Source organism: Hemitrygon akajei, chromosome 21, assembly GCF_048418815.1.
Source record: "Hemitrygon akajei chromosome 21, sHemAka1.3, whole genome shotgun sequence".
Classification (NCBI taxonomy): domain Eukaryota; kingdom Metazoa; phylum Chordata; class Chondrichthyes; order Myliobatiformes; family Dasyatidae; genus Hemitrygon; species Hemitrygon akajei.
In genome coordinates, this window is record NC_133144.1 from 32,383,346 (window position 1) to 32,402,005 (window position 18,660).

Genomic DNA, 18,660 nt, shown 5'->3' on the forward strand with positions numbered 1-18,660 from the left:
GGGAGAAAAAACTCAGCCATGCAAAGGAAAGTGAGGAGAAAAAGCTTCAGGAATCAGGAAGAGATCAATGGATCCAGTCAGTTGCGAATAGGAAAAATGGAACTTAATTCTGAAAAGTGTTTTGTAAGGCAACAAGTCAGGGAAATACACAGCAAATGGTGGGAGGGGGTGGGAAATATGCTGTAGTGTCAGCAGACAGAAGGATTTCTGACCACACATCTCAGGTAGCAGCACAGCCAACAAGGTGGTTATAAAGGTACACATTAGCTTGAGTCAGTGCAGAGATGTACAATAAATGCCAAAGTTAATTGCCAGAATTGGGCACAGCCCTTGTTAGTACATCGTTATCGGTCTGTATCAGAACTGGCCATTTCTTCCTGTCACCTTTATGTCTCCGTTTTTTCCTCTATCTGTTGTTCTTAGTGTAGTTCAGCCTATTGGTTACACCCACAGCCCTGCTGACAGTAACACATTTCACCAACAATGGCCTCCATACGTCATCTGATCTCATCCTAACACAACCATTTCCTTTGTTCTATCCATCCCTCCCCCACTTTCTTCACTGCTGAAAACTCTTTCCCAGATCTGTCAAAGAGTCTGGTACCCAGAACATTAACCTTTACACCCCATAGGACAACGTAGAACTTAATTCCCCTGAGCGTAGGAGAATGAAGGGAGGTTTGATAAAGGTATATAAAATTATGAGTGTAAATTAGACAGGCTAAATGCAAGCGAGCTTTTTCCACTGAAGTTGGGTGAGACCAAAATCAAAAGTCATGGGTTAAGGTTGAAGGTTGAAATGTTTAAGGGGAGCATGAGGCGGAACTTCTTCACTCAGAAGGTGGTGAGAGTGTGAAGCAAGCTGTCAGTGGAAGCAGTGGATATGGATTGGATTTCAACACTGAAGAGAAATTTGAATAGGTACATGGATGAGAGGGCTATGGAGGGCTATGGTCCAGGTGCAGGTTGATGGAGAAGGGAGAATACTACATTGTCATGGGCTATATGAGCCGATGGGCCTGTTCTTGTTCTGTGGTGCTCCATGACTTTCCATAGGTGCAGCATAACTGCTGAGTGTTTCTTGCAATATTTGCTTCTCTGTTGGATTTTCAGCATCTGCAGGATTTTGTTATTTTCACACCTGGGTCACAGCTTGAGCTCTGGACACAATTCTGGTTATCATGTTACAGGAAACATGTGACTGCAAGCCGGTCATCTCAGCAGAGATGTGCACAGCTGTTTCAGGGTGGAAAGTTGTAGCTATGAGGAAAGATTACACAGGCCGGGGATATTTTATTTAGAATGAGACATCAAGAAGCAATTTATTGTGGCGTGTAAAATAACATGGGGGGTGTGATAGAGTAAACTAAAAAGATGTTCCCCTTAGTAGAAGAGTTCAACACTACATTTAGAGTGATTGGCAGAAGGATTAGAGGAGAGATGATGAATTGTTTTTACCAAGAGGGTTGGGGGTGATAGACTGGAACTCACTGCCCAAGACTGAGGAAAGCAGAGACCATTGCCACATTTAAACAGTACCTTAAAGTAGTGACCAACACGAACATGGTGGGTTGAATGATTTCAAGTTCAAGTTGAAGCTCAAGTTTATTGTCATTCAACCGTACACATGTATACAGTTCCTCCAAACCAAGGTACACAACATAGTACATATAACTCACGTACATAATGCATGAAGTAATATTACCACAAATAAATTAAGACCATAAGACTATAAGATATAAGAGCAGAATTAGGTCATTTGGCCTGTTGAATCGGCTTCACCTTTTCCTCATGGCTGATCCAACCTTCCTCTCGGTCCCAATCTCCTGCCTTCACCCCATATCCCTTCATGCCCTTACCAATCAAGAATCTATCAATCTCTGCCTAAATATACATAAAGACTTGGCCTTCACAGATGCCTGTGGCAAAGAATTCCACAGATACACCACTATCTGGCTACAGAAATCGCTCCTCACCCCCTCTTTAAATGCATGTCTCTCTATTCTGAGGCTGTGTCCACTCTCCCTCCACAGGAAACATCCTCTCCATATACACTCTATCAAGGCCTTTCACCATTCGATACACTTCAATGAGGTTATCCTTCATTCTTCTGAATTCTAGTGAATACAGGCCCAGAGCCATCAAATGCTCTTCATATGACAAGCCATTCAATCCTAGAATCATTTTCGTGAACCTCCTTTGAACCCTCTCCACTTTCAGCACATCATTTTGAAACTAAGGGGCACAGAACTGCTCATAATACTGCAAGTGAGGCCTCACACATGCTTTATAATGTCTCAACATTAATTCTTGCTTTTATATTCTAGGCCTCTTGAAATGAATGCTAACATTGCACCTGTCTTCCTCACCACAGACTCAACCTGCAAATTAACATTTAGGGAATGCTGCACAAGGACTCACGAGTCCCCTCACATCCCAGTGTTTTGTATTTTCTGTCCATTTAGAAAATAGTCAATCCTTTCACTTTTTCTACCAAAGTTCAAGACCATACACTTCACAACACTGTATTCCATCTGTCATTTCTATGCGCATTTCCCTAGTCTGTCTAAGTCCTTCTGTAGCCCGTTTACTTCCTCAAAACACCCCTCCCCTCCACCTATCTTCATAGCATCTGCAAACTTTGCAATAAAGCCATCAATTCCATCATCAAAATCATTGACATATAATGTAAAAAGAATTGGTCCCAACACAGACCCCTGTAGAACACCACTAGTCATGGGCAGCCAACCGAAAGGGCTCTCTTTATTCCCACTCTTTGCCTCCTGCCAATTAGCCACTACATTGTCTGTGCTAGAATATTTCCTGTAATACTATGGTCTCATAGCTTATTAAGTAGCCTCATGAATGACTCCTTGTCAAAAGCCTTCTAAAAATCCAGGTACACAACATCAACCAATTCTCCTTCGTCTATCCTGCTTGTTATTTCTTCAAAGAATTCCAAAAGGTTCATTGGGCACGATTTTCCCTTGAGGAAACCATGCTGATGGCAGCCTACAGTATTTTATCAAGTGCCTCTAAGTACTCTGAGACCTCATGCTTAATAATTGACTCCAACATTTTTCAACCACCTAATGGCTTATAGTTTCCTTTCTTCTGCCTCGCTCCCTTCTTGAAGAGTGGAGTGATATTTTCAAGTTTCCAGTCTTCCAGGCCTATTCCAGAATCTAGTGATTCTTGAAAAATCATTACTAATTCCTCCACAATCTCTTCAGCCACCTCTTTCAGAACCCTGGGGTATACACCATCTGGTCCAAGTGACTTATTTACCTTCCGACCTTTCAGTTTCCCAAGAACCTTCTCTCTAGTTATGGCAACGTCATGAACCCCTGAAACCTAGAGCTTCTACCATACTGCTAGTGTCTTCCACAGTGATGACTGATGCAAAATTCTTATTCAGTTTGTCTGCCATTTTCTTGTCTCCTACTACTACCACCTCTCCAGCATCCTTTTCCACTGGTCCGATACCCACTCTCGCTCTCTTTTACACTTTATGTATCTGAAGAAATTTTTGGTATCCTCTTAAACATTATTGGCTAACTTACTTTCATATTCCATCTTTACCTTCTTAATTCTTAAATTAATAATAAGGTACATTTATCAACAAGTTAAAAAGTAAACAGTATAACGTTACTGTTACATCATACGTGAGGAGACCTGCGTGGTGGCAGGAAGTTCAGCTGTGTTTCAGCCTGGGGGAAGAAGCTGCTTCCCATCTTAGCATCTGTGTTGTAAATTTTCAACAACTCTATGTAGCTCCAAAAGTATTGAACCCTTCAAACTTTTTTTCTCTTAATGTATTAAATTTTGACTAATCAACTTGCAGTTCTACTCGAATAAAACAGAGTTAAAAGTTAGTCAACTTTGCAATTTCACTGTTTGATACTTTCTAAACTGTGCCAATTTTCTGTCCTCCTAATTTTAACTCCATGTTTTTGTCCTAGAGATTAATCTTTCAACTATTTACCCATTACGCTGGAAATGAGGTTTCTGCCTTGCAGTCCACTGCATTTCCTACTTGAACAACCAATATTGCAGCATTTCTCCTCACCTCCCACCTGTCTGACCATTATCTTCAGCTTATAGGTAGAACTTATCAGAGAGCTGGTAAGTAAATGTGTATAAACTTTGTTCTTCCTGATTGTAAAATAATTTATTAGAACTAACATGTTCAAAGTCAAGCCTTCTTTCACAGCTACAGCCCCTCCTTTGGTAAAAGCCAAGCTTCGTCCTTCCTTGCTCCCTGCACTTTCTCTACAGCCTTGATCACTTTCTCAAGATGTGATCCAAGGCAGTGACAACAGTGAACTCCTTCACTCTACCATGGAAAGACATTTCAACTATTGTCCTGTGCTTCTGGTGGTTGAATGGGTTTCCTTGTCTGGGGGAGATATACTGCTCATGACATACATTCACCCTGCATGGGTTGAAGAGAGAAGCGGTCATGACTGTGTGTTCACCTGTGATAGAGAAGTGTGAATGGAGCTCACCTCGACTTTTTCCATGCCGCCCTTTGATATTCTGTCTGCGTGTGATGCTGTCCCGCAGCTTCTTCAGGTTTTCCTGACGGATACAAAGACGTGGTTAGATCTCACTGTGAGGCACCGCTGCTGCCCTGTGTAACCTGCCAGAATAAACTAGGTGAAGGACGTTTATGGACCACAGAAGACTTTAGGACAATCCAATTGGCTTTGTGCAGTCAGAGGACAAATTAACATGTCATGTACACTCCAATCTGACAGCAAATGTGGAGGGTTAACACTGGGTCAAGGACGGTTTGCACAGCTGGAAAGCATGAGGAAAAGAAACTCAAATTTGTTGATAAAGTGAGCAAGGGCAGTGAAAATAGGAGAAGTGTAGAGAAAGGTAGGAGACATTTCAGGACAAATGCTATGCTATAAAAGCAGGGAGTTTTGTCAGTGTGAGCCTAGGCACCCTCCTCTTGTTCCATGATTAGAGTTCCACCCGGTCTCGTCACCACCACCCTCCTCCGTCTGGCTGAATCCATTCCCACAATGAACAACTTCCCCTTTAACTCCGCTCACTTCCTCCAGATAAAAAAATTGCTGTAGTCTGAACCTGCGTGCGTGAAGTGGTGCCTTCCTTGTTTCAGTCCTGCTCATGTCCTCTCTTTTATCTTCTTCTCCACTATTTTGAGAATCACATCCATGCCATGCCTTCCTCTAACCCAAGACAATTTCCACCACACAAGTATTTTCACATCAATTTTTTACCTCGGCACTTTCCACTTCAGGGGATGGGTCAGCAGGCAGTACAACACCAAGCTTCTTCCTTCCTTGCTTACTGTAAGGCCATTTGTTCTGACATCACCTTTCATATCAGGTTTCCTCAGATCAGGGTTTCCTGTAAAAGGACTGGAACCAAGCCCTTTCCACTTCTGACTCACTCCCTCCGCTCCTCAGCTCCTCAGCTTCGGTTTCTCATCAGCTTCCCCTTCAAACCCGCCAGTCTCCCCAATCCACGTCTCCCTCCAGTACAATATGGTCTACCCCTCAACCATCACCAATACTCCCTGTCTTTCTGATGGCACTTCCCTGGGCAACAGCAGGTTACCCAAACTCCAGGTATAATGAGGATTATACTTCATTTAGTTTATAGCACTTACTGCTCACAATGTGGCCTCCTGAACACGGGGGGTGGGGGAATCATTGACAGGGCGAGGAACTGCATTGTGGAATCCTGCCATGCAGCCCTCAAACATGGCTTCAAGCCTACGCAACTAATTTTGATACAAAGGGCCAGTCACCCGTTGCTGGCACAGGCGTGGGCGTGCGCGCACACAGGCATGCACACACACACACACACACACACACACACACACGCATGCACACACACGCACGCACGCACACACACACACGCACACACACGCGCACGCACGCACACACACATGCACACACACGCGCACACACACGCACACACACACACACACAGGCACACACACGCACGCACGCACGCACACACACACGCACACACACACGCACACACACACGCGCACACACACGCGCACGCACGCACACACACACGCACACACACGCGCACACGCGCACACACACGCACACACACACGCGCACACGCACACACGCACACGCACACGCACACACGCACACACACACACACGCGCGCGCACGCACACACGCACTCACTCACTCACTCACTTTAGCCCTTTTGACACCTAGCTGTACTAACGGGTAATTAACCTCCCAGGTGGAATATGAAGGGAATGGGAGCACATGGTGGACACCAGCACTGGGAGAAGGTGCAAACTCCACAAAGACTACACCCAAGGTCAGGATTGAACCAGGGTCTCTACAGCGGTGACTAACTACTGTGCTGTGGCTTCAACAATCTGCCACTAACTCTGCAGTCCTCTCCCCCTCTAACATGACCTCCTGCACTGTTCCAGTGAAACTCCAGTGAATAGCTTCTCATCTTCCAACAAGACACAGAGCAGCTTTCCTGACTGAACGATGAATAGACCTTCTGAGGGAGATTGTGACATCTATACCAACCATGGTCATCCAAGGGTATTAATGCTATCTGCCAGCACTTGGCCCAGAGCCTTTTCTGCCTGGATGATTCAAACTCTCATCTAGCCATTTCTCAAATGTTATCAGCGACTCTGCTTGTATTCTAGGTACTCACCGGTCTCCGGGTGTAAAAGATCCTCATGGAATCTCAAAATCACATACCTCTTATCCTAAAACTATAAGACCATGAGACACAGGAGCAGAATCAAGCCATTTGTCCCATCAATTCTGCTCCACCATGCCATCATAGCTGAATTATTATCCCTCTCAACCCCACTCTCCGGCTTTCTTCCCGTAACCTTTGGCACCCTTATTAATCAAGAACCTATCAACCTCCATTTTAAATATACCTAATGACTTGGCCCTCACAGCCATCAGTGACAATGAATTTCACAGATTCACCACCATCTGGCTAAAGAAATTCCTTCTCCTCTCTGTTCTAAATGGATGTCCCTCTATTCTGTGGCTGTGCCCTCTGGTCCCAGATTCCCCCACTAGAGGAAACATTCTCCCAATGTCCACTCTATTTAGGCCTTCCTATATTAGATAGGAATGAATGATATCCCCCGTTATTCTTCTAAACTCCAGTGAGTACAGGCCCAGAGACATCAAACGCTCCTCATTCATCCTCGGAATCGTTCTCATGAACCTCCACCAGACCCTCTGCAATGCCAGCCTGCTCTTTCTTAGATAAGGGGTCCAAAATTGCTCATGATACTCCAAGGGTGGTCTGACCATTGCCTTATAAAGCTTCAGCATTACATTCTTGCTTTTATAATCTAGCCTTCTTAACATTACATTTGCCTTCCTTACCACTGACTCAACCTGCAAGTTGACCTTTTGGGAATCCTATATGAGGAATCCCAAGTCCCACTGCACTTACAATTTCTGAATTTGTTTTATAAATAGAAAATAGCCTATGCCTTTATTCCTTCTGCCGAAGTGCATGACCATACACTTTTCTACTCTGTATTCCATCTGACACTCCGCTGCCCATTCTCCTAATCTGTCCAAGTCCTTCTGCAGATTCCTGCTTCCTCAACATTACCTGCCCCTCTGCCTATCATCTGCAAACTTGGCCACAAAGCTCTGTCTTCATAAAACTATGTCTCCTAGCTTGATATACTTCAGTAAAATCCCCTATAAAGCCGCCCTGCTGCAAGGAAAACCTCAGAACTGAAACGTTCCATCCAAGGAGCATTTTCTCCAGTGCTAACACATCCTTCCTACAGTGTGGGACTAGAACTGCAAAACATTACTCCAGCTGAGGTTTTATAAATTTGCAGCACAACCTCCTTGCTCTTGTATTCAATCCTAGCATCCCACAAGTCTTCTTAACCATGTTTTGTGCCTGTGTTATCACTTTGAGGGACCTTCAGAGCTGTCCCTCTGCTCCTCGGTTCTCCTTAGGACCACACCATTCATGGTGTGCTGTATATCCTAGCATCATTCATACTCCCAAAAACATTCTGAAAGGGATTAACTTTTTAGAGTCTCCTAAGATGGAGAGTCTAGAACTAATGAGAAAAGAAAGAGGACAGAGGTTTGGGCACTTTGGGCAGAGCTGAGCAGACTTTCCTTCTCCAGAGCACTGTTGATATGCATTAACCAGATGCAAGAAGTTGTTCAGTCACAGAATGCATTCAGTGCCTTATTAGAGATTATGGGAATCAAGCGATTGGGTTGGGATTGGGAATGGTTTAGTCACGGGGAGATATGGCACATTAACAGGCCCATTGAGCGCACACCAGCCAATTACACTAATCCTGCACATCCCTGCATTACCATCAACCCTGATCTTATTTCAGTTAATGAAGGTGACACTTGAGAGCCACAGGGCCAACTTCTGTTTGTGAACTTACGCAATTACTTTATGATCATAAATGGAAGCAAAAGAACCATTGAACCCATCACTCGGGATCCTAACACAAACAGAATATTTGCAGGAACGTTCTCCTCATATTGGCCACAAACAATCTGTTTGATGAATCAGTGGGTCTGTGGGAGGAAAGGAACTGTCAACGTTTCAGGTTGAAACCGTGCCCTCTGACAACTTGGCCGGGATTTTGGAGTACCTGCTGGAAGCGAAAGGAGTCTGATCTGCGTTTCTGGTTGAGTTGCCATTCTTTAAATTGCAGGAGGGCTTCGTCTACATTGATCATTCCCAGCTTCACCTGCTCCTGCAGGGTGATGAGCTGCCGCTGCCCAGGAGTCTTCATGCCTGCAAACGGGTCGTAGTCGCTGGAGGGTGCCCTCGACAGTGGCTGCTTTGAGCGCGGTGGAAGTGCTGAAAGAAAACATTGAAACTCTTGGATAATTGACATGACTTCTGCATTATCTACTCCCCCCTCCAACCTGGATTTATTTCACCCTTATTGGTGTCTATAACCACATGTTTTACTAGCGACGGTGCTGATCACTGCTATATTCCTGCTCTACCTGCTGCCTCGGCAGTTTCTCGTTGCATTGACGAGTTGGATGGTCTGTTACAGACACGAGGCATGCAACAGTTGTTATCTCTACATCCTTTAACTCCCTTCATCCAGCAGCCAAAGAGCAGGCCAGCAATTAAAATGGAACATTTCCACCGGCCTGCCATTATTGGGCTTGGCTGTCAATGAAGCTCCTGTCAGTATCTTCAGGGGTCTTCTTTAATACAAGGCAGGCACACGATGTACACAGAGCTCAGGGGCACTTCAGCCCCACAGGTAAGAATGTCATAGAGCCTGTGAGAACCAGCAGAAGGCTCATTAAAACAGCGACTGAGAGAGGGGAGGACTGGTTTCTCGACTGATTTCCCCCAAGATGTTGTCGGTCTGTCCCGGCCCAAAGTCTGGCCCTACCCAGTTCCCCATTTTCCCTATATTTAGGTTGCTCCCGACTGTCCCTGTGATACAATACAAGATTAAGGACCCCGTTCTTCCTCTAGACACCCCTCCACTCTCTCCTCCTCCGGACACCCCCTCACTCCCTTCTCCTCTAAATGCTCCATCCCTCCCATCTTCCTCCAGATGCCCTTTCCCACCCCTCCTCCTCCAGGTTTTCTCCTCCTCCTTCCTTCAATCTAATAATTTATTATTCCCGTTTTCCTTTTACTTGATCTTCCTTCCAATTTGCTCAAAGTTCTAAACCGAGGGTTCCCAACCTGGAGTCCGTGGACCCCTTGCTTAATGGCATTGGCCAATGGCATAAGAAAGGCTGGGAACCCCTGTCAAGGAGACGCTTCACAAGTTGGGAAGAATTGTTCGCTAAATACCTGGGCCGGGGTGTCCACCTGCTGGGGCACCTGGGGTACGCATGGCTGTGATGTAAAGGTTCTCTGCTCGCTTCTCTTCACTGCAAAACACTGGAGCAGAAGAGATATTTTTCTAATTAAATTTTTTATTTTCAGCCCATCAGTCCTACGTCAACTGTCAGAATGGCACATCATTCCTGTTCCCTCACTCATTCTCTCTCACACATGCCCATGGACTCCCAATCGATTCCCTGACCACACAAAGAAACTGCGTGCAATTTACAGCAGCTGCTTAAAGAACTTGAATGTTTTTGGGATGTGGGAGGAAGCCACATCCCAAAATCCACACAAGTCACACCCAAGCTTGGGAATGAATCTGGGCCAGTATGACAATGTTATAACCCGCTGTCAATGTGCCACCAATCAGCAGCATTTTTCTCAGTGACATCCTCAGTATTCTCAGTGACAGGTCCTGACAGCTATCCATCCTCAGTACAGGCAGCTCACATGAACCAATCACATGCCTCATCAGCTAATGACGTGACGATACAAGAGTTTGCAGATGCTGGAATCTGGAGCAACAAACTGCATCTGTGGGGGGAAATGGACATGTTAGAAGGGTGTTGGGTCTTGAACTAAAATGGAAACTACCTATTTCCCTTCGCAAATGCTGTCTGATCCTGCTGAGTTCCTCCGGCAGCAGCTAATAACAGCCTTTGTGGTCAAGTAAGTTTCAGTCTATTTTCAGATAATTAAATCTTTCTGAGTCTGAAAGTTTACTAGGCAGAGGGTTGTAACTGATTCAGTCAAGATGAGGCAATAAAGCTTTTTAAATGATTAATCCAAAAGTACGGTATTATGCAAAACAATATCCAGCTGGTAAATGTTATGTAACATTGAATTTCACATGCTTTAGATTATGTCAAGCATTTTAAAATTAAATAAGATGTTGGTTTGTGGGGGGATATCATGAAGTGCTTTTCACCACATTAAGGCAGCAGCTTAGAAGCAGCATTACCTTATAAAGCAACTGTGCAGAATGAAACCTTGTCCTTCAGTGATGTTAGAACAATTTTTGGGTTTAGCGCATTTACATTTAGCAAATGACTTTGGCTACCAGTCTTCACATCTGAATATGTGTTGAGGATTTAATTTGGGGTGCAGCTCTGAACAATGGGTGCTTAAAAGCTACAAATCCCAGACCAGACAATCCTGATTAAAATTCATCTGGAAGCCTGTGGTGTGCGTGCAAATCAGGAAGTGTGAGGTTTGTGTGCAGTTTCAAAGAAAGCATGGTGGATACATTGTAAATATGGAATTGTCCTTTGATGTTTAGCACATAAAATACTGAGCCCAACATTTGGCCAGCAGACTTTTTGACTGAAGGTGTCTCTGTATGTTGCCTGCTGTGCCTTGTTTTGTCAAATAAAGAAGCTGCTTCGTATCTACCGGTACTTTTCTCCAGTGACTTCATTCATACAACAGGTGATTAGGACGTTACAGTGAGTAGATCGAGTGAAAAGCCTCAAAGCTGAGCCACATCTCTTGGATCAATTGGCCTGCTTCTACTTCACCACATTCCACACAACAATATCTCACGGCAGTTCAGGAAGCAGGGGTGGGTATATAGTTCCAGTGAAAATTTCAGGTTCACTGTACCCCGGTCCTGCCAGTGTAGTCTGTAAGGGAACCTGGGCCCAAGCTCTATGACAGAGGAGGCCGCTGGAGCTCTTTGCCAACATTCATTTCCTTAAGTATGCAATTTTTAAAAATTATTCAGAGGACGCTTATTTCAACAGCATGGCTCATACATATTCACATCCATTATCACCTTTGAGGCAGCAAACTAGTTCTTTGACTGCTGTTGGCCCATGGGAAAGACATCATTGCCCAAGGGGTGCCAGGACTCAGACCTGGTGAAGGTTGATAGATTGTTGTTGTGTTTCCAAGTTGTCATCTTGATGGCAGAGATTGAAAGTTCAAGAGGCGTGTCATAGAGTTATACTGAGACCATAACTAACCATGAAACACCCCTTAATGCCAATCCCAGTTTTATTCTCTCCAAGCATTCATCAACAAGCACTGCCCACCCAGATTCTACCACTCACACGAACATGAGGGGCAATTCTATCTACGTTTGTAATACATGGGGGAGGAAACTGGAACAGTGGAAAAATGTACAAATTCTGCATAGGCAGTAGAAGAGATTGCCTCTTGAAGTGCAACCATAAGTCTTTGTCGTGAGAAGTGAAAACGGGTAAGGCCAACCAGGAGGGCCGCAGTGAGGTTGTATAGGACAATCCACTGTAGAGTGGATACAATGGATTAAAGAAATATTGATGAACTCCAACCACACTGTTGACTTTGGATGACAGAGATGGGCGGACATCAGTGGCCTATGTCTGGGAGCTAAGGGCCCAGGAAGAAGAAAAAGCAGAGAAGATAACGATTGAACTGGTTGGTGTATAAAAAGATGCCACTGCTTGCCATTCCTGAATAGGTTCATGGAAATCAAGACAGCTGCCTCGTCCTGGTGATGGTCTTGCAGTTGTAGTCATGCATCACACTCCTGACTAATTCCTTTGCAGGTGATGGAAAGGCTTTGAAGAGCCAGGTGGTGAAATATTCCATGCAGAATGTCCAACACCTGACCTGCTCTTGTACCCACTGCACACACATATAGTGGACAGTTACATCTCTGGACAGCACTGGTGGTGAAGGGCTCAATGTCAGCAATGCCACTGCCAAGTGCAGGTGTTCACAGTCCTGATGGAGATGGCTAATGCTTGGCAATTGTTTGGGACCCATTTTTCCTACCACTGATCTGAATGTCTTAATGTTGTCTTCATCTTGCTGCACACAAGCATGGACCATTCCAAGTGCTGAAAACTTGTAATAGGCACGAATGTGCCACTACTGGTGATCTCGCCACTTCTTATCTTATAATGGAATAACGAACAAGTGACAAAGTAGCTCAGGATGGTTGGGCTGAAGTCAGTGTCCTGATCAACTCCCGCAGTGATGGCCAGGGCTGGGTTTAACAACCTCTAGTAATCTCAACCATCCTCCTTTGTACAGGAACAGGCTCCGGATATTGGAACATTTTCTCCTCAATGCACATTTATCATTCTATGATCTCTCCCTCAGCCAAACGCTGGCACGCAATGATGAGGGCAATTACGTTCATCACAGTATTGTGATGAAATCTGGAGCAAAGTAGTCCTGGGGAAAACCAAAACCATGCATCATTTTTCGTAATTGTCACTTCCGCCCATCAAAACATCTTTGTTGTGACAAATATCGACAGCAAAGATTCCTAACTTGGACATGGCTTTGTATAAAGGCAAATGGAATGAAGATAATAGCGTCAATATAATTTTACAGATAAAATTTTTAGATCACAAGTTAAAAAGTGTTTAGGGACATACATACATACAGTTGAAACTAAACATAACCAGGTGTTTGTCAGCATGAGTGTGCCCTAAACCATCTAACGTTAAAATATGTTTAATATCTAAGTAATTATTTATTGATTCTGGCATCTTCCCCCCTTCTTTTCCAGTCCCGAAGAAGGGTCTTGTCCTGAAACATTAATTGTTTACTCATTTCCATAGACGCTGCCTGATCTGCTGAGTTTCTCCAGCATTTTACGTGTGTTGCCTTAATATTTAAAGTTAAAGAATAGTTTGCAAACAAACTGTACAGCATTGTAGGAGGGGGCTGGAGTATGTGCTGCATTATAGTGAAAGGCTGGAGCTGTGTAAGGTGCAGAATATAAAGGTTACCTAAAGTTCAATTGTTAGTGGTAATTAACTAAAAAACAAAGACATGAATGAGGTTAACAGTGGACCTTTCACACCCTCCCCCAACCTACTCCACCATTTCATTCCTATTACCAAGATCAGAGATATTCCTGACAGTAGCCTGTACTCAACACTCCATCTACCTGTTACATTCTTTCACTCTCTTTTTTAAAAATTAAGGATCTATCTAATTCCATCCATCATTGAGTATGGGAGTTCCAAAGACACATAAATCTGTGAGAGAAACGTCCACTTCTAGTGGCAATGGAGAGAGTGCAGGATGTGCCTGGAGCAGAGGGCTGTTGTTGGACATTGGCTAGGCTTGGTTATATCTCACTCAGACATAGGAGCTGAAGGGTGACCTTATAGAGGTTTGTAAAATTATGGGAGGATGGGCATAGATAGTATAGACAGAGTGCTTTCATTTCAGGGCAGGAGAGTAAAGAAGGCACAGGGATAAAGTGAACAGGGAGAAATTTAAAGGAGATGTGATGGGTAAATTTTTTCACTCAGAGTGTGGTGATTATCTGCAATAAGCAGCCGGGGAGGTGGTGGAGAAAGATACAATTACAATAATTAAAAGGCACTTGGACAGATTCTTGGATAGGAAAGGTCTAGGCAGAAATGGGCCTAATGCAGGCAAAGCTGGACATCATACTCCTGTGCCCTATGTTTCTATAATAAATCTGTTTTAAATTCATCACTTCTAACTCCCTAGTTTGAGATTCTTCTCATCCAACACAGTAAGACTACTCACGGTCACATATGTTTCAATCAGATCACTTCTTCCACTTCTAAATCCTAAAGGAGAAAAACGGAAGTTCCCTTTCTCCCTTCTGGCTTAAAGCTAGGGGAATTAATCTAATCTGAAGACAACATGGCGTGCTCCTATAGCCAATCAGACCCATTTGTGTCATACTGTGCTGACCAGTCAAAATGGCAATACCTATGCTCTTCTTCTAATGTACTGCCTTGTGTTTGGTCCTCATTATACATCCTCTGCATTGGGAAAACAAAAGCAATTGCAGAACGTTTCAGTCAATGAGGGTGATGTTGAGCATCACATTGCCTGTCTTTGCAATTCTCCATCCTAGACACCCTTCTCTGTCTCTGTCCTTCTATGTTCTAACAAAATGTAGGAGGTCAGGGACAGCCTAGTGGAGTAGCGATTAGCATAACTCTATTACAGAGGCAATGACCCTGGGTTTAATTCTGCCCGGTGTTTGTCAGCAGTTGAGCAGCACAGGCTCATTGGGTCAAAAGTGCTTGTTACTGTGCTGTACCAGTAAGTAAATAAAATAAAACTTGCAAACCTAAGGAACTGTGTGTCACCTTGTGCCTGCGTTAGCGTACCCTCAGGACCCTACACTGAATATATTTCCAGTTTGTATCAATACCATCTGGTTCCGATGCAAGATTCTCATCCATATTAAATCAGTTTTTCTGTCTTCACACATGCTGGCTATTTTCAAAACTCTATTTATTTGGGATTTCCAGCAACTGGAACAATTGCTCAATTATCCTTTAACTATCACCCCTTCAGCAGCTTGCTCTCTTCTTCAAACCAATCAAAATGCCATCGTCAGCCTCTTCTACATGGCACCAATAGCAGGTGTGACAATGGACAACACTGACTTCTCAAAACACACAATGGAGCTGGAGCAACTCAATGGGTCAGGTGGCACCAATGGAGGGAAATGGATAGCTGACACTGGATGACTTTCAGCCTGACTCGTTGAACAATGACGGTAGTTTCTGTTTTTATTTCAGATTTCCATCATGTGCAGTTGTTTGCCTTCCGATGAAGCATGTAGAAAGAGGAGGGGGAAGTGAAAGGCCAAATAATTAGAGAAAATATAAGAGAACAGCAATTAATGCAAAGAGCATCCAAAATACCTCAGGAATTAGTAATAGACACATGGCAATTGTGATGAAGTAGGTGATTAATGCAGATATGCAGTTTTAAAGTTAGATTGTTTAACAAGTAATCTGTACTGCTCGCTATGGAGGGAGAGGGGAGTCTCGAAGTCTCAAAGTGTTACTAGAAGCGGAACCATCAGATATAAAATCAGAAGTGTGAAAGTTAATGAGTAGGAAGAAATAGAAAGGTTGGTTTCGCTTAAATACGTCACCTGGTCTGGATGGAACATGTCCCAAACTGCTGAGGGAGATGAGGCCCAGGCTGTGGAAGGGTCCTCCATCAACTTGCAACCCTCCGAGATATTGGAGAACAGCCAGGGTACTGGAAAATGGCAAAAGTATGAGCCTTTGCAGAGAGGGAAATAGGGGCATTTTGCAGGGGTGAAGAAACCTACAAAAATAACGATCAAGGAAAGAAGTTTGGAGAAATAAGGGAGAGGTGGATTTGGTGAAGCAAACTATGTTTGTCTGAGGGAACTTAAGAGGAACTGGAGAAGTTGTTGAAAGAAGCGTAGGAGAAGTCCTATGTGGCTCCTTCTTTCAGGATCATGGACTGAAGAAGTGACGGAGAGGAAAAGAATTGAAGGGCAGCAAACAGGTAATTATAGTAAATGGTTATTTTTCAAAACTGAGGATAGCAGACAATGGTGTCCTTACAGACAGTGTGGGCACTACAGCCTTTCCACAATATATCTCAATGACTTGCATATAGGTGTGCAAGTTCTAAAGTACAAACATATCCCTAAATTTGGTAAACCATGAAGATAGTTAAAGAACATCATTAGACTGAAAGAATGGGAAGGTGAGAGGCAGGTGGAATCTGATTTGATGTTGAAAGTGTGAAACAACACACTCTGGCAGAAGAAATGAAAAGCAACACGATGAAAGGTGCTGTTCCAGAGGACGTTGGTGAACAGTGGGGCTTGAGCAGGGAAATGGGACTGACTGCATTGTTCCACAAGGATGGACTTGATGTGTCAGATGGATTCTTCTGGACAAATAACTTCAAAACTGGAAGCATAGGGTTTCACAAACAGTCGGAGAGTTCTAGTGAACTGTATAAAAAACTGGCTAAGTCACAAATGGAATTAGCATCAAATTTTGGTCGCCTGACTAGAAAGTTTATGCAGGTCATTCAGAAGGCGCAAGATTTACTTGAATTATCCAGACTTGAGGAATTAATGAGCCTTCACAACTCTCACGTACTACACCAGTCTGTGCCATCCATTTTCTCTTGATCCCTATTCCATCACTGACATTCTATTCCTCCTTTTCTGAAAGTTGCAACTGGGCTACTTTCCTTCCTCGTTACATTCCCAGCTCTGCGAAAGGTTTCAGTTACTTTAGACATGAGCTGAACTTTAAGTAAACATTATCTGAATGCTAAACAAATAATTTGTTGAAGGGTCTTGGCGCGAAATGTCGACTGTACTTTTTTCCATAGATGTTACCTGGCCTGCTGAGTTCCTCCAGTATTGTGTGTGTATAATTTGAAATTTACTAGAAATGCCATGAAGTTGGCATCAATTGACCTGTTCTAACTCCTCAGACATGTATAATATTCTGCATTGCTACTGGGAAATATTGTTAAGCCCAGTTCGTGTTAGCAGCCATAGGGAGAACTAGGATACTGCCTCAGATTGTTGGAACCTTGCCCAGAGCTTAATGACATAACAACCTCGATTCACATTTCACAACCTTTGCTGAAGATCCAAAACCAGATATATTGGTCAATTTTATATTTGAAATGAGCCAACAGTTTTTAGAGACCTGTTAACAAAGTAGTCTTCAGAAATTTGTATACTTTTGACTAACTCTTGACTAATTCCAAAAACTGCCTATTTATTTCTTCCTGTTATTCAATCCGACCCTTGCCATCTATGAAAAGCCAAAAACATGAAGTTGTCTGTCTCTCCTCCCCCACTACAACCCTCCTTCCTTCCCAACTCCCATTTGGCTGACTTGCTGACTTTCTCTAGAATGTTCTATCCTTATTTGAGGTTTACAGCATCTGCTGATTTTTTTGCTGCTTCTTTCATATAGATAAATGCTAATTCTCTTGGTATTAGGTAATGAAACCTTTATGTCAAAAATAGTCACTGCTATAATAAACTTGTCTACCATGTCTGTGCACCGTTAGACAAGGATCACTGAGCTTCAGAGCACCCACTGCACCACCGAGGCTCAAAGGAAGCAAAACTGTTTTGCAAACAGGAAATTGAAAGAATGTGTGACAATTCACTGAAATAAAGCATCATTCATAAAGAGCAGTACCTCAAATGAGAAGGGGAAGTGGCTGATTGTCAGCTGACCATGTTGCAAGCAGAAGTCGCAGATATTTTCCATTTAGTTTTAATAAGAAGAAATACCAAGGAGCAAATAAGGACTAAAAGGCATTGCAGGTCAACCTCAGGAGAACCCATTTATTCCTCCTCTTCCTAACCCCATGCCATAGCGGTAATCTATCCAGACTCCATGCTGATATTCTACACCTGCCACACTGTGTCCATACTCCACACTATGTTGATGCACCACCTCAATTCCTTAACTTTAGTTGGCAATTTCCAGATTAGGACACTATTGAAAGCCTTCTGAAAATCCAATTATACCATGTTCACTGATTCCTATTCATCTAATGTGCTGGATACATCCTCAAAAAACTCCAATAGATTTATCAAATATGGCTTTACTTTAGTAAATCCATGTTGACTACCAAATATCTAGTACCTTTCCAACTACAGAGTTTAGACAATAGTTCCCTGCTTTCTCTTTCTATTCTATCTGAAACGGAAGTAAGCTTTTCCCTCGTTACTCTATCTGGGGGCTGTCTACTTTCATGCACCCTCAATCCCGGCCCATTCGAGTTTCCTTCATACCTGCATTTTTCTACTGCTGGCAACATTTGGTTAACTTTCTCTGCACCCTTTCCTTGCTGCGCTGCTTGTTATGGTCTTCACAATTACATGCTGAGCTCCAGCTGTGGTGTACCAGTGTCATATACAGTCGTAACCAAACCACTCCATTCTTTGTCTGATAAAGGAAATCATCCCTCCTTTTCAGCTATGTTATTGGCTTGTCCTGCTACCTTTAAGGTTGAACAGACAATGCTCCCTCTGTTTCTCCCACCTGACAGTCT

The 18,660-nt window shown here is 43.5% G+C and overlaps 2 protein-coding genes across 4 annotated transcripts in view; both read right to left on the bottom strand.

The window, feature by feature from the left end:
* Positions 1–18,660, bottom strand: part of LOC140714474 (fatty acid-binding protein, intestinal-like) — a 559,271-nt gene that overhangs the window by 66,216 nt on the left and 474,395 nt on the right. The window lies entirely within an intron of this gene.
* The window catches only part of pik3ap1 (phosphoinositide-3-kinase adaptor protein 1), a 147,112-nt gene that overhangs the window by 23,751 nt on the left and 104,701 nt on the right, over positions 1–18,660 (bottom strand). For 2 of the 3 annotated variants that reach the window (XM_073025107.1, XM_073025104.1), the window contains exons 11-13: positions 9,823–9,912; positions 8,642–8,853; positions 4,509–4,581 (exon numbers count right to left, since the gene is read on the bottom strand). In XM_073025107.1, the coding sequence (XP_072881208.1) occupies positions 4,509–4,581; positions 8,642–8,853; positions 9,823–9,912 (375 nt within the window). The remainder of the gene's footprint in view (positions 1–4,508; positions 4,582–8,641; positions 8,854–9,822; positions 9,913–18,660) is intronic. The other variant, XM_073025105.1, reaches the window with a different exon arrangement.